The sequence below is a fragment of the Palaemon carinicauda genome, chromosome 1 (genome assembly GCF_036898095.1).
Source record: "Palaemon carinicauda isolate YSFRI2023 chromosome 1, ASM3689809v2, whole genome shotgun sequence".
NCBI lineage: Eukaryota > Metazoa > Arthropoda > Malacostraca > Decapoda > Palaemonidae > Palaemon > Palaemon carinicauda.
In genome coordinates, this window is record NC_090725.1 from 136,410,496 (window position 1) to 136,437,995 (window position 27,500).

The 27,500-nt window shown below is 38.2% G+C and overlaps 1 protein-coding gene across 25 annotated transcripts in view; it reads left to right on the forward strand.

Annotated features, from left to right (window-relative positions):
- Positions 1–27,500, forward strand: part of RhoGAPp190 (Rho GTPase-activating protein 190) — a 709,768-nt gene that overhangs the window by 413,651 nt on the left and 268,617 nt on the right. For 17 of the 25 annotated variants that reach the window (XM_068385117.1, XM_068385108.1, XM_068385124.1 and 14 more), the window contains one exon: positions 24,653–25,066. The exons of the other annotated variants lie outside the window; for them this stretch is intronic. In XM_068385117.1, coding sequence (XP_068241218.1) covers positions 24,653–25,066 — 414 coding nt within the window. The remainder of the gene's footprint in view (positions 1–24,652; positions 25,067–27,500) is intronic. 25 annotated transcript variants of the gene reach the window in all.

The window sequence follows — 27,500 nt, forward strand, 5'->3', positions numbered from 1 at the left end:
ATTTATTATAAATCACTGTATTTAGGGCTACCAATATACTTAAAAAGACAATAGATTTGAAACATTTTGTAGTGCTTGACTCGCGAACTTTGAACAGCCTCGCAGATACAGAAAATTTATTTTTGAATAGTACAGTGAGCCCTCGGTACTTCGCAGTTCGACTTTCGCGGATTCACAACTTCGCGGATTTTTTCCATAACGCATGTATATACATATATCGTGGATTTTCCAAAAATTTCGAAATAGCCGTGATATATGAAGACCCAAATATTTCTTTAATTCCATTAATAATTAGTAATATCTGCTCTTACTGATGGTTCATTGCATTACATATGACATATAATTCAGTACAGAAAGAAATAAAACACGAAAAGAGAATGTGATCATACGATAATTCAGTATACCTGTACGTAGTAAAATTAAATCGAACATGAAACGCAAATCAGATGCAGTCTGACTTTGTCATATTTGAATGGTGTAAGGCTGCTGATGGCTACTACGTACTACAAATGTAATGGATGTGCATCTTTTCCATGAATCTTTTGTATGTATACGTACGTAGTACTACATCCAATAATATTCTTTGTTGCAAAAATCACATCTCGAATAAGCGTACATATCCTACAACAAAACAAGCGTAAAATAGCGTACGTAAAGCATATAGTATATAGTACCTTGTATTTGAATTGGTAACTACTACGTAGCATGTAAGACGGACTGTGATTGGTTCCAGTGCTGATAAATTACGAATCAGCTCCCAAGTTTTGTAATCTAGCCTGTGATTCGTGTTTTGACCGCTTCTCTGATCCGCAGCATCTTCCCGCGGCCACTTTGTTTGCTGCTCTCTCGCCGGGTAGACGCTGCTATGTTACTGTGTAACTTTATCTGTGCTGTGCGTGACTGTTTGAAGTTGAACTTTTTGTTGAACTTTCTGTTTAACCCTTACAAAGGCTCCCAAGCGTTCTGCTTCTACTAAGGCTGGTAGTGAGCCTAAACGCCACCGAGAATTGATGATGATTACTGAGAAGGTGACACTTCTCGATATGTTGAAAGAAGGGAGAAGTTACGCGGCCGCAGCCCGCCATTTTGGAGTGAACGAATCCACCGTTCGCTACATTAAGAAGGACGAGGCGAACATTAGAAAGACGGCTGCCATCACCTTTAGCAGGTCAGCGAAGCAAGTTGTTACCGCTCATAATAAAACGATCGTCCGTATGGAAGGTGCTTTAGCAATCTGGATTGCCGACTGCCGGAAGAAGAACATAGCCTTGGATACGAACACCATCCGAACCAAGGCTTTGAGTTTGTATGAGAATTTTGCAGCAAAGGAACCTCAAGACGACGATGGCGACCATGCTGAAGAAGAAGATGATGATGTAGATGAACCTCAAGCAGGGACATCCACTGATTCCCAGACTCAGAAACAACGTTTTTTTCGCTAGCAAAGGATGGTTCGCGAAGTTTCAGAAACGCTTTGCCCTGAAAAGCGTTTCCCTGCATGGCGAGGCTGCTTCCGCTGACACTACCGCTGCTGAAACTTACGCGAATGAGACGTTCAAGAACATTATCACTGAAGGTGGATACAAGCCCGAACAAGTGTTTAATATGGATGAGACCGGCTTGTTTTGGAAGAGAATGCCGTCGCGAACTTTCCTGTTCAAAGAAGAAGCCAAAGCCTCTGGCTTTAAAGCATTCAAAGATCGCGTTACCCTCGTGATGTGTGGCAATGCTGCTGGATTTTTGCTAAGGTCGGGGCTTATTTACAAATTGAAAAACCCTCGCGCTTTGAAAAATAAAAATAAGAATCTCCTTCCCGTGTACTGGATGCATAATCCAAAAGCATGGATTATGAAGATGCAGACCTCCAACTGGTTCCACCAGTGTTTTATCCCGTAAGTCAGTAAATATCTCTTAGAGAAGGGCTTGCCATTTGAGATCCTTCTCCTTATGGATAACGCTGGTGGACACGCAACTGATCTGTCGCATGAGTGCATTCAGGTTGAGTTCCTGCCACCCAACACGACGTCATTAATTCAACCGATGGACCAGGGGGTTATCAGGACGTTCAAGGCCCTCTACACGAAGAATACCTTGGCGGACCTCGTTGCGTGTGTGGATGCTGCCCAAGATTGAGGATGAAACGTTCAATTTGAAGGCGTACTGGCGGAAGTACACAATAGCCACGTGCCTGCAAAACATCCAGAAGGCACTGAAAGAAATGAAACCTGCTACAGTTAATGCGAGCTGGAAAAAGTTGTGGCCCCAGATTGTTTACGATGACGAGGGATTTACACCTGCTGAGATTCAACACTGCAATACGGAAATCTGTGCAGTTGGCTGCGATAATTGGAGGTGACGGGTTTGGCGACATGACGACTGAAGACGTCGACGTGTTGTTGGACTGCCATTCCCAGCTGCTAACTGACACAGACCTCGAAGACCTGACGAAATCGGCCAGTGAAGAAGACAGTGAAACACAGGAAGAGACCCAAGAAAATGTCGAAGAAACGGGCTTAACATTAGAACGGCTTGCCAAGCTCTGCAACCTTGCGAAGGAGTTGAAAGAATTGTCGCAAGAGTGGGACGAGGATATGGTTCGTTCTATGCAATTCTGCAACAAAATCGATGAAGACATGACTCCCTACAGGATGCTCTTCGAGCGAAAAAAGAAGCAGCGGCAGCAACTTCCGATCACAATGTTCTAACAGCCTCGCAAAAAAGAGCCAGTTTCTCCTGCTACTATGCCTTCGGAAGAAATTGAAGAAGTGTCCCAGGAAGAAGTTGAAGAGGTGTCCCAGGAAAAGACACCTCCGTCTGAAGAGACGTAAAATGCTATCATTGGCTGCACAGTAGAAGACATCATCAGCTTCATCATCATCATTTCTACTGTGCAACAAATTCATCGCCATCGTCACTCAAGTTTTTCTTCAACTTCTTTCGTGGTGAGTACAGTAACAATCTTTATTTTTTTATACTACGTACTTTAATATTCTAACATTTTAATATTTGTGCCTGTTTTAGTTTAGGGTACTGTAGTACATGCATTAAGTGTTCTGTACATTAAAGGGTAGTTTGTTAACAGTACTACGTAAAGGGAAGGTTTTAAAAGTCTGAATATACGTACATGTTATAACCTATCATATTTTTATGTTTACGTATTACATTTAAAACAACTCTCTCTCTCTCTCTCTCTCTCTCTCTCTCTCTCTCTCTCTCTCTCTCTCTCTCTCTCTCTCTCTCTCTCTCTCGTAAATTATCATTCGGTCATTAGCGGCAGTTAGTTATTGTTGATTAAACACCAAAAAAAAAAAAAAGAAAAAAAATTGTTTGTTCCAACACGGAGTACTTACCTAGAACTACAGTAGTGTACTGTACAGTACTTTCTTAGGAGTTACTGTACTGGTAACTCTTCCCAACCGACCAGAATTTTGTGTACAGTAGTTTACCCTACAGGTATTTCCGTTTTCCATGGGGGTAACCTCAGGCAGAGCGATACGCGCCCTGAGGCAACCCGGGGTCGGATAGCGTGCTAGCTCAGGTCGTGCTCCTCAGTCTGTCTCTCTCTCTCTCTCTCTCTCTCTCTCTCTCTCTCTCTCTCTCTCTCTCTCTCTCTCTCTCTCTCTCTCTCTCTCTCTCGTAAATTATCATTCGGTCATTAGCGGCAGTTTGTTATTGTTGATTAAACGCCAAAAAAAAAAAGAAAAAAAATTGTTTTCCCGCTTTGCTACGTATGTAGGATTTTATATAGATACGGTAAATAATATTTGTTATATTTACTAAAAGCTTTTAATATCATTATTTATCACTTTCATCATGCGCGTTTAATTCCTTCGTTTGTTTATTACGATCGTAGATGGAGCGTACAGTAAACGAATGGAAGGTTTCCGTTTCAGGCGGCGTCATAAAGAAAAACATTATGGCGTGTTTAGGAAACGCATGATATAAAATCGCCTTTAATATTTGTGCCTGTTTTAGTTTAGGGTACTGTAGTACATGCATTAAGTGTTCTGTACATTAAAGGGTAGTTTGTTAACAGTACTACGTAAAGGGAAGGTTTTAAAAGTCTGAATATATATGTTAAATAAATACGTAAATATGGTGTCCCTACTTCGCGAATTTTCAGCTATCGCGGCCGTGTTTGGAACCTATCTACCGCGATAAACGAGCTTTCACTGTATTGTTTATACCATTTCTTAACTTATTCAAACCATCTATACAGGTAATATTACATAAGCACCAATGTGTTATAACCTATCATATTTATTGTTTATTGCATTTAAAACTATCATTATTCTCTCTCTCTCTCTCTCTCTCTCTCTCTCTCTCTCTCTGTCTCTCTCTCTCTCTCTCTCTCTCTCTCTCTCTCTTTGGATACCTATTGCTACCCCTTATTTCTTACATCTTTCTCTCTCTCTAACAAATGAAATCTTTGTTGTTTCACAAAGTTTCAGTTATATTAAAAATCAATCATGATTCAATTGTCCTTACCTTCTCCAATCTCACACCATCTCTGTCACATCGAACGTTATAGCGGTAACCTAATTGTTTCATGACTTTAAAACCCAACAGAGGACTTTCTTTCTTTTTTTTACCCTTTTCCAGATGGTTCCATAATTGAGATGTGGGTACAAGTTGACTTATAACTGAAGTTAGGAAAATTATTTTGGATATGGAAAGGACAGTTATTTTTCATAACAGTTTAGAATTATCGTAAATTATCATTCTGTCATTAGCGGCAGTTTGCTATTGTTGATTAAACGCAAACAAAAAAAAAAGTTCCCTGCTTTGCTACGAATTTAGGAATTTATATGGATACGCTAAGTAAAATATTTGTAATAACATAATATTTACTAAATACTTTTACAGTAATATCATTAGTTATCACTTTGATCATGTGTGTTTTTAAATGCGTTCGTTTTTTTATTATTATCAAAGATGGAGCGTACAGTAAACATATGGAAGGTTTCCGATTCAGGCGGCGTCATAAAGAAAACATTATTTCATCTATTTCGAAGTTCTAAGAAAAATTAAGTAGAACAACATTAACCTATCCACAGATGTATAGATGTGTTCGTTTCTTCGTTATGATCAGAGATAAACGTAAACAAAACAATGGTCGTCATTTTTTATTGTGCTTAATAGCGTGTTTAGGAAACGTAAGATATAAAATCTCCTTTATTTTGATAATTTTGGATTTTCAATGATACAACAAAAGCTAGTCTATACAGTGATGGTTTTGCTATTCACCAGTTGTCTTATACAATAGATATGGAAAACTTTCTCCGTATTTTAGGTCGTGTTATAACGGGAATATACGGTATTTACATCCATCCTGGTTGTAATTTTAACCTTTATCAAGTTATCTGAACTTTGAAGTATATTAAATGTTTGATTTATTTACAAGAACAATTTAATAATATGAAAAGTACAGTATAGTACATAGAAAGTATTGGAAATGGGTAGTAAACACATTTGAATAGCCAAGTTGCTGCTTGCCATGGTCCTAATGGAATTATTTCTGTTAGTTGTGTGCTTCTAAATATGGTATTTTCCATTTATGCGGGGTCATAGATCGACCAAATTCTTGCATAATTCGGGACCCTACTGTACACCTTACAACACTGAGATTACCAAACAATTCTTCACTGAAGAGGTTAACTACTGCAATGTAATTGTTCAATGGCTACTTTCTTCTTGTTAAGGGTAAAAGAGATTCTTTAGCTATGGTAAGCAGCTCTTCTAGGAGGACACTCCAAAATCAAACCACTATTTTCTAGTCTTGGGTACTAGCTTCTGTACCATGGTCTTCCAGTGTCTTGGGTTAGAGTTCTCTTCTTTGAGGGTACAATCGGGTATGCTATTTTATCTTGTTTTTTGAAGTTTCAATATTGTATATATGAAAGATCCAATCTAATGTTGATAATCTTAAAAATATTTTGTTTTGATTGTTCATTACTGCTCTTGTGGTTTTTTTTTCCCCTTTCCACGCTGGGTTATTTTTTCTTGGCGGAGCCCGTGGGCATATAGCATCCTGTTTTTCCAACTAGGACTGTAGGATAGCTTGTAATAATAATAATAATAATAATGATAATAATAATAACCATTCTTTGCACATCACGTTATTTTCGTTAATATTTGTCCACAAGAAATCCACATACAAAAGGATATTTTTGTTCACGGATGATATACTCAAACTGATTTAAAGTTTGTGCTCATATACCAATTAACTTGTATTTAAAGTTACTTATCAAGTGAAGTACTACTGTATATATGGGGAAAGAGTTTATTTATGCCCAAGATTTATTCCAAGAGCAGAATGGAAGGAAGGGATGTTGAGAACCTTGTTTTGAAAGACGCGCATTTCTCATAGTCTATAGATAGAGTATATTTGTTACCTTTAAGACACAATAGACTGATAAGTAGGAGTTGAGAGAGGAGTAAGAAAGAGAGTTACTCGTGTATGAAATTGATAAAGCTTGCCAGACTACTGCTAAATGAAAAAATACCATTAATAGAGATAGCAAGGACTATTGATAGGTATTCAAGACCTGTACTGTACAGTACTACTATGTGCAGCAGATGTATGGGCATAGATAAGGAAAATTTACATATTTTAGAGGTTGCAGTCTAAGAATGTTGAGGCTGCATTACAAGTAGGGAATTGTTGAAGAGGATTTTGTCAACATGAAGAAAAAGAAAATTCTTAGAGATTGTGAAGGTTCGGACGTATTGAGAAGGGATGATGTTCTGTTGGTCAAGGAAGCAGTACTGTAGACATTAAAGTAGCTTCGAATGCTTTGATCTATAAGAAAGTTCTTGAAACTGGAAAATGGTATAGATAAAGATTTGGAGCTTACAGGAGTTCAGGTAGAAGTGATACAGACACAGAAGAATGGAGAGAGCTCATTTTGTCTAACCGTGCCAAGGGAAAAGCCAATGTAAAAACAATTAGGATGATGATGATGACGAAAGTACTTTTAAGTACAAAATGTTGATAATATTGGTTCTTGAAAGATGCAGCATTAAGCTTGTAAATGTTGTACTTAAGCTGAAAATGAGAATAGCTAAAACATTACAGGAAAGTGTTAAGTTTTGTAATGAAATTTCAGGACGTTTCGTGAATTATTGGATAAAAATACTGCCATTTTAGCTCTTAAACTCAAACATCAAGTTTTGTTATAAATTATTTTTAGTTTATCTTTACGATTAATTTCCTCATAACATGATGGAGATGAAGTCTTATTTGTTGACTCCCATAATTCTTATAGAAAGAATGACAACCTGCTCTGTGTGGCAAAAAATGGCAACTAAAGTGCTAAGCACTGATTTTACCTTTTTAATAATTATGCAGTATGTTTTATCTTATTTTATTTTGATTTAAGGCCACCAGATAAATGAAAATTGGATGAATTTAACTTTTATATTAGTTTCTTGGTACTTGAGTTGTAGCTGTTTGATTGTTTTAAATATAGTATAGTCCCACTTATTTATTTTATTGTCTGGTTTTTTGTATTCATACTTTCTTTTATTTCATATCTATTTTTCCCAGTTCTTTTATTTAGTTACCAATAAATGTTAATGAAATTCAAACCAAAGATAATTTATTGGTAGCAGTACATCAATATTAGCTTAATGTCGGGGTACTATCAGTGTGTATGTTTTATGCATTGTTTTAATGCTTTGTTTAATGATTGCCTGCATAAAAATTAAGTTGTATCATTATTTACCGTGACTTTGTATCATCATTTACCGAGACTCTGCTAATTTTGCTTCTCCAGCCCATTGCTGTGCCATATGTTTCAAATTTAATTTATTCATTCAATCATCCATAGGAATACAGTACTAACTATTTAATGATTGATATAGTTGGTGAAAAAGAATTCCATTCATAACTGCTGATTTGTCATCGCATTTCAGCTTTGATGCATGAAGTTTGTAGTTGCTCCAATCAAATTCTTTTGCGACCGATAAACAATTTGCAAAGCACAAGTTTTCTGTTTAATTATTTTTTTATTGCTTGTATGTTTAAACTGGTATAGTAAGTAAAATGGTGGTCTTTATTTCCATCCTTATACCAAGGCACTTCCCCCAATTTTTGGGGGGTAGCCGACATAAAAAAAAGGGGGGGACCTTTCCTCCCTACGTTCCTCCCAGCCTGACGAGGGACTCAACCGAGTTCGCCTAGTACTGCTAGGGTGCCACAGCCCACCCTCCCATGTTATCCACCACAGATGAAGCTTCATAACATTGAATCCCCTACTGCTGCTACCTCTGCAGTCATCCAAGGCGACCGGAGGAAGCAGCAGGGCCTACCGGAACTGCGTCACAATCGCTCGCCATTCATTCCTATTTCTAGCATGCTCTCTTGCCTCTTTCACATCTATCCTCCTATCAATCAGAGCTTTCTTCACTACATCTGTCCACCCAAACCTTGGTCTTCCTCTTGTACTTCTATCAACTCTTGCATTCATCACCTTCTTTAGCAGACACCCATTTTCCAATCTCTCACCATGGCCAAACCACCTCAACACATTCATATCCACTCTTTTTTTATTATTACCAAACCACAAGAAGGCTTATAAAATCCTATGAAAAAGAATTCATATTTTAAGAGTAAAAAAATATGAGAAGCAATGAGATTAAATTCCAAATAAAAAAAAGGACTATGGTAATATAATTATATAATGTATTGCAATATTGCCTAGCCAATTCGAGTTCAAATTTTCAATTCTCATATATTTGACTATATCTTATACTAGTAGACACAGAAAGTGCCGAAATGTATAGTGGATAGATCATGAACATACTGTGATGCCTGTTATCTACAAAAAAATAGTTTAAAGTCTGGAAGGCAGCCTATGTGAGTGCTGAAAATTCTAACTTATTGTTCTGGTTAAACATTTTGGGAAATATTGGTAATATAATGTAGTGGTTATTATTTTACATCCATATGAGATTTTAGATTTTTCACTCTGGTCTGGTTGAATATTTATTATTACTTAAACTTAACGGTTCAGGACAGATATAATTTTATTCTTAAGCAAACATGTATTTTCTTCAAGAAATCTGTTTACTATCTATAGCTCTTATTGTTTCTTATACAGTACATATTTGATTTATCGTATTGTCAATGTAATATTTGGCAATTTTTTGTAGAGAAATTTTATATTAGTCTCACATCCTGGTATCTTGAAGAGGAAATCACCAAAGAATTGTTGAATTCATTTCAAGAAAATAAGAATTACCCCTCGCATGAGGATTTAGTCTTTTTTGTAGTTAGGCTAGATTTGGTCTTCTAAATGAAATCAATTTTGTAAGGTCACGGTTTGAAATTTTTTTGTTCTTCCCAAACTCTTCTTATTCTAAACACCATTTTTTTTTACCTGTATTTCACATTTTGTTTTATTTTTGGCTCTCAAGCAACTTACTCATAGGGTGGCATCTTGTCTTTGTGTACCAATTATTGGGGTATTTTAGGTACATTGATAAGTCATCAATATGGACTAATTAGGCAAAATACGGGTACTTATCCAAATCTTTGTGATGTGTAGCATACAGCCTACTACCCTTGAGATTCAAAATACTTGTAGAAAAAATACCTTGTGCATAATGCAACTATACTCATAATAAGACAAACAAACACACACGTGTGGATGTTTCTTTGTATGTGTGTGAGTATGCACGTGCTTGTGATCACCCTGGTCTTCTCTGTTCTTTTCATATTCGTTGCTGCAAAATTTTTCATCCATCACTTCTTTTTTTCGAATCACAACCCATTTTATAAATGACTGAAAACAAAAGTAAGCCTTAAAGAAAAGAAATAATCTTGTACGCAAAGTATAAAGCCCAAAAAACTTGATACCAATCAACACTTGTGAAAACTAAAGTACGTGAGGTTTGTCATTTTGCCTTGATTCTAACTTCCCTTAGCATTCTCCAAATCCTCTGCCAGGATACTGCATGATATATAAGGAAGGAAAGAAAATGAATGATATATTGGGGGACTAAATAAACAAACGAAGTATATATACATGTGCATCACGCGCGATGCTATCAATAGATATATAGTTTTTTTATGATATTTACCAAATTTAGAGAAGTCAAAGATAATGCACTGGGATGTGGTGAAATACTTGCCAGTTTTTGGAACTTTCTTCTCCACAAATATTGCCAAACGTGTATTTTTTTTTCGATTTTTATGCTGAAAACCAAGTGGCATCCTAAATCCTTATGTTGATATGAAATGTATACAATTTATTTTTTTAGACATATCAAATGTTGATCCATTTTACTTTTTGTACTTTACCCGTAACAACAGCCCTCACATCAATTATAAGAGGTGACAAAAGTATAGTTATATACAGTAGTATGAATAACTTTGAGGTTGGTGTGTTGAATTTGAAAAGATCATTCCGTGACAACCTTTGAACTTTAATGTCTTCATTAAATATCAAAAGACACCCGTTACTTTTCTTTAATACTGATGTGTTATTCAACACAGTAACTGGGTATGCAGAATTTGACTACCTGCGTAATGTATATATGTTGTTTCTAGATCTTTTGGAAAATGTGCTCAATGAACGCTTAAGTAAGAATCTTAAAAGTAAACCACAACCAAACTATTCTAGTAAGCAAATGGAAGTTTTATAAAGTCTTTTAGATGTTTGGGGTTAAGTTTATTATCTATCCTTTAGTATTGGCATAACACAACAAAGAAAATTTTCAAGGAGCTTATTTAATCCCCTAATATGAGAACCTGCAATCTAATTTAAATATAGTAATACCTCTAGATACAAAATTAATTTGCTCTGGAGTGGATTTTGCATCATGATTTTTTTGTAAAAGGGGGCCCAGTTTTACATATAATTCACCTAATTCATTCCAAGCCTTACAAAAACATCACATCAAATTTTATAATAAAGCTATAACCACAACAAAATACAGCCAGATATATTTGAATAATTTAATATACCTAACATTATACTTGTAAATGAAGTAGTTATTAGAAATTTAATAATAAAAGGAAATTAATGCAATACGTACAGTACTGTCCATAAATGAAATGGAGAAAATAATGGGTTTTTTGTGGGATTGACTGTTCCGTAAAAAGCTGGAAATTATTAGACTGGAAGGTCAAGGTCACTGTAAAGCAAAATGTCCAATTATTATTATTATTACTTGCCAAGCTACAACCCTAGTTGGAAAAGCAAGATGCTATAAGCCTAAGGGCTCCAACAGGGAAAAATAGCCCAGTGAGGAAAGGAAATAAGGAAATAAATAAATATGAGAAAAAATTAGCAATAAAATATTTTAAAAACAGTAACAACATCAAAGCAGTTATCTCATGTATAAACTATAAAAAGACTTATGTCAACCTGTTCAACATAAAAACATTTGCTCCCAGTTTGACCTTTTGAAGTTCTACTTGTTCATCTACCTGATTATGAAGATCATTCCACAACTTGGTCAGAGCTGGTATAAAACTTATAGAATACTGTGTAGTATTGAGCCTCATGATGGAGAAGGCCTGATTATTTGAAATAACTGCATACCTAGTATTATTAACAGGATGGAACTGTCCAGGAAGATCTGAATGTAAAGGATGGTCAGAATTATGAAAAATCTTATGCAACATGCATAATGAACTAATTGAATGGCGGTGCCAAAGACTAATATCTAGATCAGGAATAAGAAATTTAATACTTTACACCGTAAGTTCCTGTCCAACAAATTAAGATGAGAATCAGCAGCTGAAGACCAGACAGGAGAACAATATTTGAAACAAAGTGGAATGAAAGAATTAAAACACTTCTTCAAAATGGATTGATCACCGAAAATCTTAAGACTTTCTTAATAAGCCAATTTTTTGTGCAATTGAAGAAGACACAGACCTAATGTGTTTCTCAAAAGTGAACTGGCTGTCGAGAATCATACCTAAAATTTTAAGTCATACTAAGTTAAAGAAACATTATCAATCCGGATGTTGAGGGGCCACTGTCCTTGACCTGCTTACAATCATACTTCAAGTTTTGTGAGGTTTCAACTTCATACCCCATAATTTGCACCATGCATTAATTTTAGCTAGATCTCGTATTAAGGGATTTAGCAACCCCAGATTTTCATTCAGGGGATGGAATTGATGCAGAGAGAGTAGCATCATCTGCATATGGAGCCATAAGTTTGGACATCATTGTCACAGACTTCAAACTTGGTTCATATTTGAGTGTATGAAAATTTATGCTAATTAATACATGGTGAGGTCAAAGGTCGAAGTCAAGTTCGAGAAATAAGTTGCTGTGGCGGAGGTCTGTGCTCTACTGAGTGCCCCTCTAGTTTTTATTGTTTTCATTGGAGGAAAAATGAATATCTTTTTGGGCTCAGGCCATGTCGTCCTGATGGAAAGGTTCCTTTAGGTAGCCTTCTAAGGGATATTTGCTACAGTGATATGCCCAGAGAAACAAACCGAAGGTCTCCAGGATTGTAACTCCTGGCGCGAGTCTCCAATAAAGGATATCACATAATATTAGGGGACGTATTCTAGATACGACACATGGCAATCTTCACCCCGAATAGATTTAACTCTTTGATGTAAGGGGGAAGAGTGGCAAAAGAAGGGGGTGCCGTTCTACCCAGTGGACCTCCTTCCCTACTACTACCGTGACGCCATTCCTTTTCTAGTAGCCTGCTAAGCATGTTGTGCTCCCTGTTAGCCCGGTGTTTTGTTACTAGTGTTTAGAATTTAATCATTCAATCTCCAGCATCTTCATCTTCTGGAAAGTTGAGTATTGATTCTTTCCTGTGTATAATTTTAGTCTCCCTTTTCACAGTTAAATTCCAATGATTTAAGTGTGTTTGGGTGAGCGTTGCCGAGACCGGAGGCAGCCATTTTACGACTGCTGTCGCCCGTTACATTCGCATTTTATTTAGTCAGTAGGGCGACACTTCCCGGTTTTAAGCTATAGTGTTAGCTAGTTAGGCAAATTATACAAGCTGTGATATTGCATACATGAAAATTATTCCTCTTCCTAATATGTGGCTTTATTTATCGTATGCGGCAGGAACCCTGGTGGTACCAACTACCTTGGCCGGGGCTCCTATCAGAGCTAGGCTACTCTTGCTCACATATACCTAGGTAAAGTAATTCCCCATGCTTAGCCTCACCCTATCATTCCTTCTCGATTCGTATGAGAGTTTACATTCTCTAGAATCTATATACAAGTTACGATATTCATTCTCTCTTAGAGAGAAGAGGCTAAACCCTTCCTCCCTCCCCGAGTGTCACCGCCGTTATAGGTGACAGCCACTCTCTCTCTTCATTGCCGTCGAGTTGAACAAAGTTCTTACTGCCTCCAGCTTTGATTTAGATAGTGACTAACTCAGGGTGCCCTTGTCTTGTCGTCGACGATGTCGTCAGCACAGGAAGCTATGCTTCCTCAGTTCATTGTTTGAGGGAGGCGGCATACTTGCCGCCACCTCAGATATCAGTGAACTATAAGACCCTCAACCCTTCCCCCTCTGTCCGTCACAACATCCTTCACTGGTATTCTGACAGTCATCCCGGCTTGCTAGGGTGACTGCGCTACTGGCTGGTACCCTGCCAGTAGCAGTTAGTTCAGCCATCTCTGCCACCTTCCCCCTTAATCCCTTCCTTCACAGGAAGTGAATAATATTTGGGGGAAGATTGAGACAGCTCCTGACAGTTGCCGGTGGGAAACCTAACACACTTTGGGAAGTCCTCATCTCTCCCTTGAGCTGCCATCCACATTCATTGCCGCCGACTTCATTGCCGGCGACAGGCCTTTTGTGGATGGGTGGAAGCCATAATCTGATAGATTCTTTTCCCTCCCATTGGAACTCTCATTCCGGCAAGGAGACAGTAGGCGGTCTGATAGTCCTCCTACACTTCCAACTGTTATGTTTATTCATAATAGTAGGTAACTCTCCTTCCTTAACCTTTCTCTCTCGCTATCAGTTAGTACCACCAGGTACTAACCTAACACCGGCAATGCCGCCAGCAAACTACTGTATACAACTATACAGTAGTACACATGTTTTCTAATATACTCTGTGTTTCCTATCGCATATAATTGTTGGGACCACTATATTCTGTTGAGGTTGAATACTTGCTCACCACCCAGATGGTTTTCCTCGATCATCAGGGACTTAAAATACCCGATCGGTATTAATATATACTACAGGTGGATAATGTTAGTATAAGACATTTACTAACTCTAACTCTAGTTCCTAGAGTTTCTCTACCTTGTGTCCTCCCTTTGAGGGAAACTGAATATTAATACTGACGAAGGTCTCAGCAATGGCCTGGGAGAGGAAATATAGATATGTGTCTTCTATTTCCTTTTAAGCTTACTATCCTAAGCTACCATAAACAATAGTGATTACTATTATTATTAAAAACTGTGTGCTTTTATATCACTGATATAAAAAGCATAGAATACTCATTTGGCCTTTTTTCTTTACAGGAGGAGCCGATGGAGAAGTGCGCAGCATTGTTCTGCAACCACAAAGGGAAAGACTTGTAGTCACACGATGTGCAGGACTCATGCCCCCTGCTGCATAGTGTCAGGAGTCCTAAGGTATTGGGACTCGAAGGGTTGCCCCACCTGCTCAACCCTGCTGGCCAACGGCTTCGGCGAAGGCCCCCTAGTTACCATAGAGACTAGGGACACAGTGAGGGACACCCTTCGCAAATGGGTAAGAGGGTTCCAAAAGAACTTTCTGGGACCATACCTACCTAACGACTCCCTAAGGTGCCTATTGTTCCCCAAGGCCCTGCCAAGTGTGGTGGTGCCTCAGGAACAGCTTCGATCCCCCTTTATACAACTGAAGATCTACTTGGACATCAATAAGGAGCTAGAAGGCATTGACATCAACCAAAAGAGGATGTCAGAAGTGTCCACCGACACTGAACAGGACCTACTGCAAGGTAGCCATGAAGAAAACATGAACCCTCCACGAGCGGAGGAAGAAGGATCAGTATCAACGGCAACAGAAGACTTTGTTTGCCGTGACGGCATACCAACCTATGCCGTCAACAAAAATGAAGAGATCCTAACATCGATTCAACGGATGATGGAATTGTTCCAAGGGGAATGAGACGATGCGGGAATCGCTCAAGCAGCAGCAAAAACTGTTGCAGGTGAGGATGGACCGCCCCGGATCCACCAAGGGCATGGCTAAGAAGCCCCTTAGAGTGTCGGATCTCCCTCGCTGCTCCGAAACTAATCCCTGGAGATATGCGGAGCATATGCCTATGATGAATGGGAAACTGTTCGTCACTGAGAAGTTTGGGGCCAGGCTGATTGAAAACCTTGAGTTCTGGCCTAACTTTTCGACCTATCCAGAGTGCTACGTGAGACTGCGGGATGAAAACGCAGCCCAAGAGGAAACGGTACCCAAAGAGGTCATTGTTTTTCGAACATGAGAAGGCGAAAGCCATCCTCCTGAAGGCCTTGAAGGGAGCCGGGTACACCAACTTCAAAGTCTCAGCAACCATCAGACACGAACCAAAGAAGCTGATTACCTCGAGCATCTGGGGTAAAGACCTTTTCCCACAGGAACTGGTCCAAGAGATCATTGCATGCCAGAGCAGCCACAGAGAACAGGAACCTTCTCCAAAAGTGGGGCATGACCTCGAAAAGGAAATCTTCCTCGGAGGGAGGTCCCCAGCCCAAGAATTAAAAGGCAAGGAGACTAAGTAGACCTGCACAAGACCTGCACAACTCCCTGCCATGACTATGACCACGATGCTTCAGACCATCTTCCAGATGGCCCTCAACAACTGGTAGCCCAGACACCAGTCTTTAACCCTACCTTTGAGAGGCAGTCGACTTCTTTTCGCCCCAGTCAAAAAGGAAAAGGCACAAAGAGAAGTTCTCTAGGAGGTAACTTCTCTCAGGGTCGAGGAGGACGTGGTCACGGAAACAAATCCGCAGGACCCCCCAAGCAATGAGGGGTTCTAGGTAGTGGGCAGACTGCATCACTTTCGGGATCGCTGGACCTTCATTCCCTGGGCCCACAACCTAATCACGGATGGACTCGGGTGGAAATGGAGCAGAACTCCACCCCGTTTTCCAGAATTCTTCCAACACTCCACCCCCTTGTTGGAAGAATATACCTCAGAACACTTGAACAATAAGGTAATAAGGAAAGCGAGATCCATCAAATTCCAGGGAAGGCTGTTTTGTGTTCCCAAGAAAGACTCGGACAAGTTCATCGAGAACAAGAAGTTCCGGATGCTTACTTTGCAACACATAAGGACCCTTCTGCCAAAAGGGGCGTACACGGTCTCAATACACCTAGCGTATGCTTACTGGCATCTTCCGATGAGTCGCCCTTTCTCCTCCTACCTAGGATTCAAACTACAGAAGAAGAAGTTTGTCTTCAGAGCAATGCCCTTCGGACTGAACACAGCCCCAAGGATATTCACAGAGCTAGCAGACACAATCGTCCAATAGCTACGTACCGAAGGGGTTCAAGTGGTAGCATATCTAGATGATTGGTTGGTATGGGCAGCATCCAAGACTGCTTGTCTGCAAGCAGCCAACAAGGTGATCCAGTTTCTGGAACACCTGGGCTTCAAGATAAATCACAAGAAGTCTCATCTCTCTCCAGCTCAACAGTTCCAGTGGCTGGGAATCCAATGGAACTTGAAGTCACACCACCTCTCCATTCCATCCAAGAAGAGGAGAGAAATAGCGGAATGTGTCAGGAGACTAATCAGTCACAAGAGGATTTCAAGATGCCAACAGGAAATAGTACTGGGCTCTCTCCAGTTTGCAGCAGTGACAGACCCTGTGCTAAAAGCACGTCTGAAAGATGCGTCAGGAGTCTGGAGGAAATACGCAACAAAGGCTTGAAAAGATCAGCTAAGGTTGACCCCTACCTTGTTGCGTACGCAGTTAAGGCCGTGGTCAACAGCCAAGAGCCTAGCTCGGACAATTCCCCTGCAACCACCACAACCATCAGTGGTGATACACACGGATGCCTCCTTAGAAGGATGGGGAGGCCATTCGCACGACGAAAAAGTGCAAGGGAATTGGTCGCACCAGTTAAAAACCTTTCATATCAACATTTTGGAAGCTTTGGCAGTTTTCCTGACATTGAAGAAACTATCCCCTCGCAGATCAATCCACATCAGATTGGTCCTGGACAACGAGGTGATAGTAAATTGACTGAATCGACAAGGCTCGAGATCAACCCACATCAACCATGTGATGTTAGCCATCTTCTACCTGGCAAGGAGGAAGGGATGGCACCTATCAGCAGTTCACCTACAAGGGTTCCGCAATGTGACGGCAGACGCTCTTTCCAGGTGAAAGCCCATAGAGACAGAATGGTCCCCAGATGCAGACTCGTTCTCCTTCAGCTCGGAAAAAGTCCCAGAAATGCAGATCGACCTCTTCGCTACGAGCGACAACAAGAAACTATCTCGTTACGTAGCCCCTTACATGGACCTTCAAGCAAAAGCGATGGGCGCCATGTCCCTTGACTGTAACAGGTGGAATCGCACTTACCTGTTTCCACCAACCAATCTCCTGCTAAGAGTCGTCGACAAGCTAAGATCTTTCAGAGGGACAGCAGCAGTAGTAGCCCCCAAGTGGCCTAAAAGCAATTGGTTCCCTCTAGTCCTAGAGCTGAAACTGAAGCTTTTTCCTCAGCTGAATCCAGTACTATCTCACTGGTTCAGAAGTCGACTGTCTACGCTTCATCCTCGAGAACCAGCAACCTATATCTCACAATTTTCTCGCCCTAGCAGCGAACAAAAAGCTCGGAATCTCGAAGGATAAAGTTGACTTCATCGAGGAGTACAATACGAATCGTCATGGAAGAAATGGGTGTCCTTTGTGAAAGCAAGGAAACCGACAGAGATATCGATAGATTCCTGTCTTCCATTCTTCATACACCTACACGAACAAGTCCTGGACTCTACTACAATTACCTCATGTAAATTGGCCCTGGCTAGACCACTTCTGTATGCTTTTGAGGTGGACCTCTCTGGTGAAATCTTTAATAAGATCCTGAAAGCATGCTTTAGACTCAAGCCAGCAACCCCACCAAAGCCCATCACGTGGTCTTTGGACAAAGTCCTGCACTATGCTTCAAACCTAGACAATGAGGATTGTGCTCTAAAGGATTTAACACCGAAAGTCATTTTTCTGTTTGCAATAGCCTCAGGGGCTAGAGATAGTGAAATAGAGGCCTTATCCAGAAACGAAGGCCATATTCAGTTCCTGGACTCAGGAGAACTGAACCTTTTTCCTGATCCGGCCTTTCTTGTCAAGAAAGAGGTATCCACCAAGAGGTGGGGTCCTTGGAGAATCTGCCTATTGAAGGACGAAGCCTCTCTGTGCCCAGTAGAGTGTCTTAAAGTCTATCTTTGAAGAACTTTAAACTTCAAGGGAAGACAGCTCTTCAGAGGCAAAACTTCAGGATCAAACCTATCTTTAAGACAACTTAGAGCGAAGCTCACCTACTTTATTCACAGAGCGTATCCTGACAGTACACCTGCAGGTCCAAGGAAAGTTGCTTCTTCGTTGAACTTCTTTCAACATATGGACTTTGAAAGACTCTGCTCATACACTGGCTGGAGATCATCCAGGGTCTTCTACAAACATTATGCGAAGGAAGTACATGAAATATAACACTGTGTGGTGGCGGCGGGCAGTGTCATTAAACCTGTCGTCTAGTGCTGCGATGAACAGTGGACTGTTTTTGGACTTTACAGTGCATCGGGTGCATGGGTATACCTACCCTTTATTGCTGATCACAGTTATGATCAAACATACTGTTCTATGTAGATGCAAATCTGATCAATACACCAGTGCCGAGTGAACGTTTTGCGTCACAGTGTCTATGCATTTCCGAACATCTGAACTTGTCAGATAGATTTGGTTTCACTTCTCCATTGAGTTGCGTTATTCCGGTAATGTATTTATATATTTTTCTACACTAGAAAATATGGACCTTGATAGTGTTGTAATGCTGGATCAGATTCACACTTTGTTGTAACTACATTGGATAAATTAGTTGCATAATAAAATACTTGAAACCTATTCGCGTCTTATTACTGCTCCCTCAGTTATAAGTTAATAAAACACACTAGAGTTTTATTTAATCCCTGTATAGGGCTTATGTATTGAAATCACAATAATGATTTCTGAAGGAACGGAACTTACTTCCTCAAAGTAAGTAAAAAAGTTAGGCTTCAAAGTTTTCCCTTCTTGTTCCAACGGAAATACAAACCTTGAATCATTATTGTCAATATTGACATTTTCCCTGCTGGGGGCAGGAAGCTCTAAACCAGCTCCATGTTTAGTGGAAATGACAGATCTCTGGAATTTCATACACAGGTCTAGTAGACCAGATAAGGAAATTTATTCAAGGTGAAAGGCACATACACAAACCCACAGCTAATAGTAATTTCAAGACAATTCTCTAGTATGCTTCCATCAGGACGACATGTCCTGAGCCCAAAAAACGGGTTTTGATCAAAGTGAAAAATCTATTTTTGGGAGAGAGGGCCATATCATCCTGATGGACCCACCCTTTTTGCTAACCCCTCCCAAAATTACTTTATCTGTGGCCATTTCTGCCTAACGACAAGAAAAGGAATGGCGTCGTGATAGTAGTAGGGAAGGAGGTCCACCGGGTACGTAGAATGGCACCCCCTTCTTTTGCCACTCTTCCCCCTTACATCAAAGAGTTAAATCTATTCGGGGTGAAGATTGCCATGTGTCGTATCGAGAATACCTCCCCTGATATTATGCGATATCCTTTATTGGATACTCGCGCCAGGAGTTAGAATCCTGGAGGCCTTCGGAATTCTCTGGTAGTGTCACTGTAGCAAATATCCCTTAGAAAGCTACCTAAAGGAACCCTTCCCTATGGATGACATGGTCCTCTCCCCCCAAAATATATTTTTCACTTTGATCAAAATCTGTTTTATAGTATGAGTATTATATGGCATTAGTAGCTCATAGTCAGCAGGTGTTCATGATAAAGTTATAGTGTGCATTTATTTTTTCGCTACTGTTTTACATTTATTATAATCACCACATTGAACATTATGATTTTTTTCCTTCAACACCATACAGTAATGTTTGCATTACTTTTATTTTTTATACTGACCAGTTTAGTGTAGTATAGCTCTTGTATAGTTTGTATACTGTACATATATGTATGAGAGAGAGGTTTTGATATTATTATAGTTAGTACTGCATATGGTCTTACTTTTTGCTTGTATATACTGTATGTGGATTAGAACAGGCCACCTTTTGAAACTGAACCTTGCAACATAGTGTCAGTACCCTCTCTAGGGAAGATCTTTCTATATTAGTAGAAGAGCTGAAATAAATAAATTTGGATATAATAGGATTGAGAGAAATTAGAAGAACTCAGAATCCTTTATAGATTTATTTTGCTTCAGAGGCCATGTAAGGAACACAGAAAGTGGAGTGGGTTTTCCTATTATTAAAGATCTTGCATGTAACATAAGAGTCTTGTAGTATTAGTGATAGAATTGCTGGCTTGATAATCAAACTTAAATAAGTACAAACTGAAGGTAATTCAAATGTATGCACCAAAAAAAAGCCATACAAAGGAGGAAATAGAAAATTTTATAAAGATCTGGACATATCTTATAAAACATAGGACTCAATTTACATTTGTTTTGGATTATTTCAATGCTAATGTAAGTCAGAAGAAAGAAAAGGGTAATCAGCAGTAAGAAAATTTAGAGTAGGCACAAGAAATGATCGAGGAGACATGCATGTAGAATTTGCTGAAAGAAACAATCTCAAAATCATGAACACCTTTATTTTATAAAGAGAAACATCATAAAGTACATAGAAACCTAAACGGAGAAACAAAAATTAGAATTAATTTTATTCTCAGTGAAAAAGTTTATCTACTTAACGATGTGATAGTAGTAAACAAGATAAAGTCAAGTGACCATAGAATGGTAAGAAGTAAAATTGGTCTAGATCTAAGGTAGAAAGAAAAAACAAATTTAGAAAAAAAAAATAATAAGTGGAAAAGTTCCTAAACAAGATCAAGGAAAACAATCGGAAAAAACCCAAAAAAAAACTAATACAGAAAAGCTTGGGAATGAGGGTAAAATCCAAGAGAGATGAAATAGAATTAGTAGAACTATCAAAACAATAAACAAAATAAAAACCCAAGATATTCATAAACACAATTAGACCAAAATTGAAGAAACACTAAAGAAATGACAGCTTCAAGTTAATGAAAAGAAGAATTAGAAGAGGGTGCCAAGTGTCCCACTTTCCCCTTGTCTGCAAGCCAGATCTCTCTTAACTTTTTGAAGGCCTCCATTTTTTTTATACGGGCAAGAACCTGTTTATTCAACCGTGTTTGGTGCACAGGAACCATCAACATTTAGCTTTTCCAGTCTTTGTTTGTACAAATCATAAAGTTCTACCATCGTAAAATAGCAGTACCCATCTGTAGTCAATTGCTTGTCTCTTATGTACATCTCAAGCTCATCAAAAGCATAGGGACCTGCCTCTTGTCTGTGTTGCATGTAATCAATTTTCTGGTAATTTAGCCTGGCTCTTTCCTTGTTGTTCGTGCCTATCAAACAAGATGGATGATACCTGGGAAACAATATCACCCGCATTAAGCTTGGCCACAAGTTTCTCATCTACTATGTTGATGGCACATTGCTGCAGCCTTTAGTGTGAAGGCAATGTCATGACCAATCGTAAATCTTTGATTGATATTTGTTTGTCACAATTGAAGCAAATTCCCTCTTTCTCAGTCTTAGATTCTTCTGCGTCTTCTTCACCTGCCTTCTGGCTACTACATGTGAATTTTGCTGATGGAGCATCATCATCATCATTTGTCTTACAATATCGTCCTTTTCGTTTCCAGTTTTGTGGTTATAAACTTCAGCATACATGATTCATGATATGCAGTTATGTTATTTTCAAAGGTCTGCAGTATTTCATCACCATCAAGCCTCATGGGATAAAATGGTATAGGTATTTCATTTAACTGATAAAATCAAAGATTGTTTGTACATGCCAGCACCAGATGTATCCACTTGTGTTATCTTGGCACAATCAACAAGGCTTCCAGTTTGTCGCTCTAACTCCCTTCAGGTAAGACATTGACTTTGAAGATTGTGCTGCCATTGCTTTTGTTTTAGAGGCTGATGGTTTATCCTTTTACCACCTAAACAACTACAGTATATGCACTTTTAGATATGGGATACAACTAGGCTCATATATGTCATAATCATACCCCTATCCCAACCATTTAACCAATGGCATCTATTTCTCGTGGCAGTAATCTGTTCACTTTTTAAGAGTTTAAAGGTTGCTCATGAGGGGTACAATATAAGCAACGCCTTAGAGACTAACATACAGTATACATATTATCATTACCCAAGCCCCTTCTCCACCCAAGCTAGGACCAGGGTGGGCCAGGCAACGGCTGCTGATGACTTAGCTGGTAGACCTATAGGTTTTCCCAAAGCCCCCTCATTAGCCCACAAGGATGGTGTTATTGCATATACTACACGAAATAGCTGATCGCCAGGCAATGATGTTTTTAATAGGCTACCACAGCCCTAGAAGACTAAATCCCCATCTTTCTTGGCTCGGCTCTCCTGCGCTGGTATATCCTGTCAATTTAGGTGCTTCTGTTTAACTTGTACTAGGGTTAGCTAAACAAAATTTGAGAAACTAAAGACAGTATCTACCTTTATTCAACTATTGCCCCCTGGTAGTGCACTAACAGTATACTTATGCACTGTTACATTGAACTAATTTTAAATTTAGAAAAAGATGGGGATGAAAATTATTTAAATGTGGCTTAATTTATTTCTAACCTACAAAATATAAACTGATTAATTTGAAGTTACCCCGAATCAATGTATTACTGTATAAGTTTTGATCTTAAGTACCAATTTTAGGTTATTGGCAGACATTTTTTATATACTGTAATGACAGCCATCTTGGATATTTTTGGACAGCAAATTATGTAACTAAGTATGTAAAAGCTTGCTTTCAGTAATTTAACATAAACTGGGAGTGGTGACAGGAATTTGAATGTGATTAACCAATTAAATGTCAATACAGTATTCAGACATGCATGAGAAGCCATTTTGAAAATCTGACTGTCATCCTGGGAAATGGCAGAATTTTGTGTGGCTAGAGATTGATGATGAAACAGAAAGCCAAGAAGAATCGTACCAAATCTCATGCATCTGTCACAATTTGCACTTTTTCCCGATTACTGTATTTTGAAGTTACTCACTCTACTACATGTGAATACTAGAAATGAAAAGGAAATACCTTTGGCATTAAATGAGATTAATGCAGATAATATGTATTTGGAAATACTGAACTGAGAGGAATATAGATAATGTGGAAGGGGGAAGAGTATAAGATAAGGAAAAATAGATTGAACTGAACAGTAAAAAGGCATGCACAATTAAAAAGAAAAGGAAATAGAACAAGCTGGATAATGAGAGAAATAATTTTTTGCCTTTCTCCCATCATTCACCTTACTTGAACCACGACTCAGCAGCCTACTCTACTGAAATCCCAAGTGAGAAGTTAGTTAACTACTGGCCAAGCTAATAGAGACCATAAAAGGAGTTGGAACAATACTTACACAGTACCTGAAGCGTTACCCAGCAGGTGAAACACCTTACTGCTAGTGAGGTTCCCTTAATTTCCCTACTCACCACTTGGGTAAAACTTGCCAGTAGCAAGGTGTTCAACCCCCAGATATCATATCAGATACTCTATAAGTACTTAGATTCCAAATTCTGTTATAGTTTTTTCTAAATTAATTTAGATAATTTCACTAATTTATTAAGGGGTTTGGAACTGATAAATGGCCTTTTTTATTTTTATTTTTTTAAACAAATTTAACATTTAACCATAGAATTTTTTCATGTTTAATTGTTCTTTCCTCTAAATAAGTACTACAACTGCCTTAAGATCACCAGTTGGGTATTTTGAGACTATATTTCAATTAATTATTTTTGTAGTTCAAGTGATAGTGCTGTAATAGAAGCACTATGAAGCATTTGTGCACTTTTTTTTTCTTAATATTTCTTAAAAGCACTCAATTTGCAAGCATAAGATTTCTCAAATTTAAATGGATGTTTTGATATGGAAGTGTTGTCTTTTTATAAAAAAGCAATTGTAAGAACTATAGAACATGCTGTAAAGGTTTTAGCTAATAGAAATTTATACACCTGCCATAAAACTGAAAACATTTTTACCTCTACAATATTAAGTTTAAGACATTAAGTAAAAAAATGAACCAGAACTTCTGTCTAATGTTGCTTAAAGGTATTGTATGCAAAAGTAATCAGAAATTATATTGGCATCTATACTGTATGTAATATGATAATTTTTAGGATTCTGAAACAGCACTTCTCTACTGTGGAATTTGTTGTTTCCTTGGTATCATAATTAGTACAATTCTCGTTTTTTATTTTTTACTGTTTGCTGTCTTAACATTTTATGTTGTTTATATTTCAGATTGTCACAGATTTTAATGTACGTACAGTAACTGATAGTAAAAACAAACCTAATTTTGTTTTATTTTGTTTACACACAAATGCAAATGCTAGGTTTCTTCTTTGTTACAGAATTATTTCGTCAATCTTATCCAAGCACAGAGTCTCTGCCCACAACTGTGTCTTCCCGCTCCAAGGTTTCCACTCAGCCCTCAGACCTAGAACCTACATACCCTCCCCTGCCACCATACCCTCCTCCTCCTCCTTCCACCTCACCGCCCCCGTACAGTTTTGTAGCGCGTGATCATTCGTTTGATGTTGGGAGTGGGGTACCAAGCTACCACTCCCGAGATGGAGGAGCCTCTCCTTCCCAACGTGATCGTCCTCCCCCTCCCCCTTACTCATTTGCCCCTCGAACCTTGCCCCATGATATAAATAAACCCCAGCCTGCCCCCAGACATCAGTTCTTTAAGGCAGAGAGTTTGACGCTTGACCACGGGGGCTCAGACCAAGACTACCTCGTGATGCCAGAGAGCGTGGACAGGGGTGAATATCCTCTTTTGCTCGATTATACTCTGGCACACTTTATGATTTTGGCTTGTCACTGTAAAACCATTATTTTAGCTTGCTGCTGTTTATAAAAATGGGGATAGACCAGTAAACTGTGCATGCTAACCTCCAATGGAGGAAATATCAAATTTTAGAGTAAAATATTCTGTTGTAGCATTGTAAGAAAGAAATAGAATTTTGAAAAATGTCAGCCCTGCTGATTCATCGAAAACATTAAAACAGCAAAAGCTGTACAAAACATTTAATTATTAAAATATTAAAGTTTTTTGTCAATTTTTTCCTTTTGGGAAGTCACCTGAGAGCCAGAGGGGATATTTTCCAGTCATCATGTCATTACATGTTCACAGTATACACAAATCATTTGTGACCTATAGAGATCTTAGTTCCATATTTTTTTTTTTTAAATTTTGGTCAACCAAAGGATACAAGCTGAAACCTTTCACACAGTCTTGGTGGGTATGATTTGTCTCTCCCCATCCGGTAGCTGTGAATTTATGAAAACATTTTATGCCACTTTGTACAGCCTGTGCATTGCCTTGTAGTGAATTCAGTGGTGTTTTGCATGATATTGCCTGATGTATTTGCATGCATAAAGCAAGATTTCTCATTATTAAAGTTTCATCATAAGTACTTTTTATGGCATCTCAAGACTTTTTTTTTATATGCTGTAGTACATATTTTCAGCCATGCTAGTCTTATGATTGTAGTTATTATGGGGGAAGATATATATATATCTATATATATTTTTTTATTGATACTGTAACTGGCGCAATGCTTGTATTTAGAATATTCCTCCTGCATAGTCCTTATCAATGAAATTTTAGGATTTTTGGTGTTCTTAACATTCTCTCATAAGTTATTGTATTCAATCATTTTTAAGGTGACCTAGTGACTGCAGTAAATTAAGAAAAACTCTTTGTTCTAAAGAACTTTATATAATGCAAAGCAATTAGTTTCAACTTCTGAGTATTAAAGTAGTAAAAAAAAAAAAATGGGATTTAGCCTGCTTTGTGGTATGAGTTGCCACCATTTTCATGTTTTGATTGAATACAGAAAGTTCCCTGATGCAAACATTCCCCTTGCAATATTTTCAAGGTGCTAATGTGCTTGTGAATTGTGTTAAAACTTATATTAAGTGAAAAATTTAAAATTACAGTGTAATTTAAAACTGGTGAAGCGAAGTGGGTTAATTTGCATCTCTGGCTCTTGGCGGTATACATAATGCCGTTAAAGTAATTTTCAAGTTTAATGGTTATGTTATTGACTGTGTACTGTACCTCTATTTTGTAGAACATTTGCTCTATTATAAACCACATCTTTTGTTATTTGTAGAACTTAGTTCTATTATAAACCCAAGGCATTCAGATATTAAGCTTAAAAGCAATTACTATCTAGCCCGTACAATATTAATATGAAGTGGCAAGCCATAATAATGGACTCTTCAGATGATATTTAGAAAGAGAAGACACAAATATTGTTGATATAGTGCTTTCATATTTCTATGGTAAATGCCTCATTAGCACAATTTAAAAGAAAATGACAAACTAGGGAAACTGGAAGAGTTCCATGCCAATATGAATCCTAGCTTTGTAGGGCAGTAGCTAAATCAGCTGACTGAATCCTGAAAGAAAAGAACATCCACTTTTTAAAAATAAAAAGCAAAGGAAATGAATATGTAAAATGTAATCCTTTATGTTTAAAAGTATACAGGAAATACAAATGACTGTGGGAATATTCGACACATAGGTGAGCTGGCTAGTAATAGCGAGATCAGCTGAATGGATAGAGAGCGTTTGGTTTTTAGTCATTAAAACAGAGGGAAAATTAGTTATTTGAAATCATAAACTTTAAAATGGTTTTCATTATTTAATGTAACTTTAAATTCTTTTTACATACATAGTCTAGATTGCTAGCAGTAGGAAGATCAGCTGAAGGTCTGGAGCTGCATGTTTTAGCTAACTAGAGTATGTTGTATTTTTTAATGTCTCTACTTGCAGACGGATCAAATCTATAGGTTAGTAGATAGGGTAGTTTTGAGGGTTTTTCTGCCATTGACTATTACCTTTGTCAGATCTTAATCTTATAAAAAATGAAGCACAAAAATTTCTTAGTCATACAGAAGTTTAAGGTTTAAATTGCATTTTGCTTCATAAATTTCTTAGTCATACAGAAGTTTAAGGTTTAAATTGCATTTTGCTTCATAAATAGATTCTGACTGTTACCCTAAAGGAAAAACATTTTGCCTTTTTCTATGATGTAATTTTATAAGAAATTGACTGCATTATATGTGATGAGAAATAGAAATATTTCTTCAGTCTGATTACTGAATTCAGATACTGCATAATGTACAATATACAGTTATGAACTAGTGTATTTGCCAACAGATATCTGACTAATGCAATAAGATTAT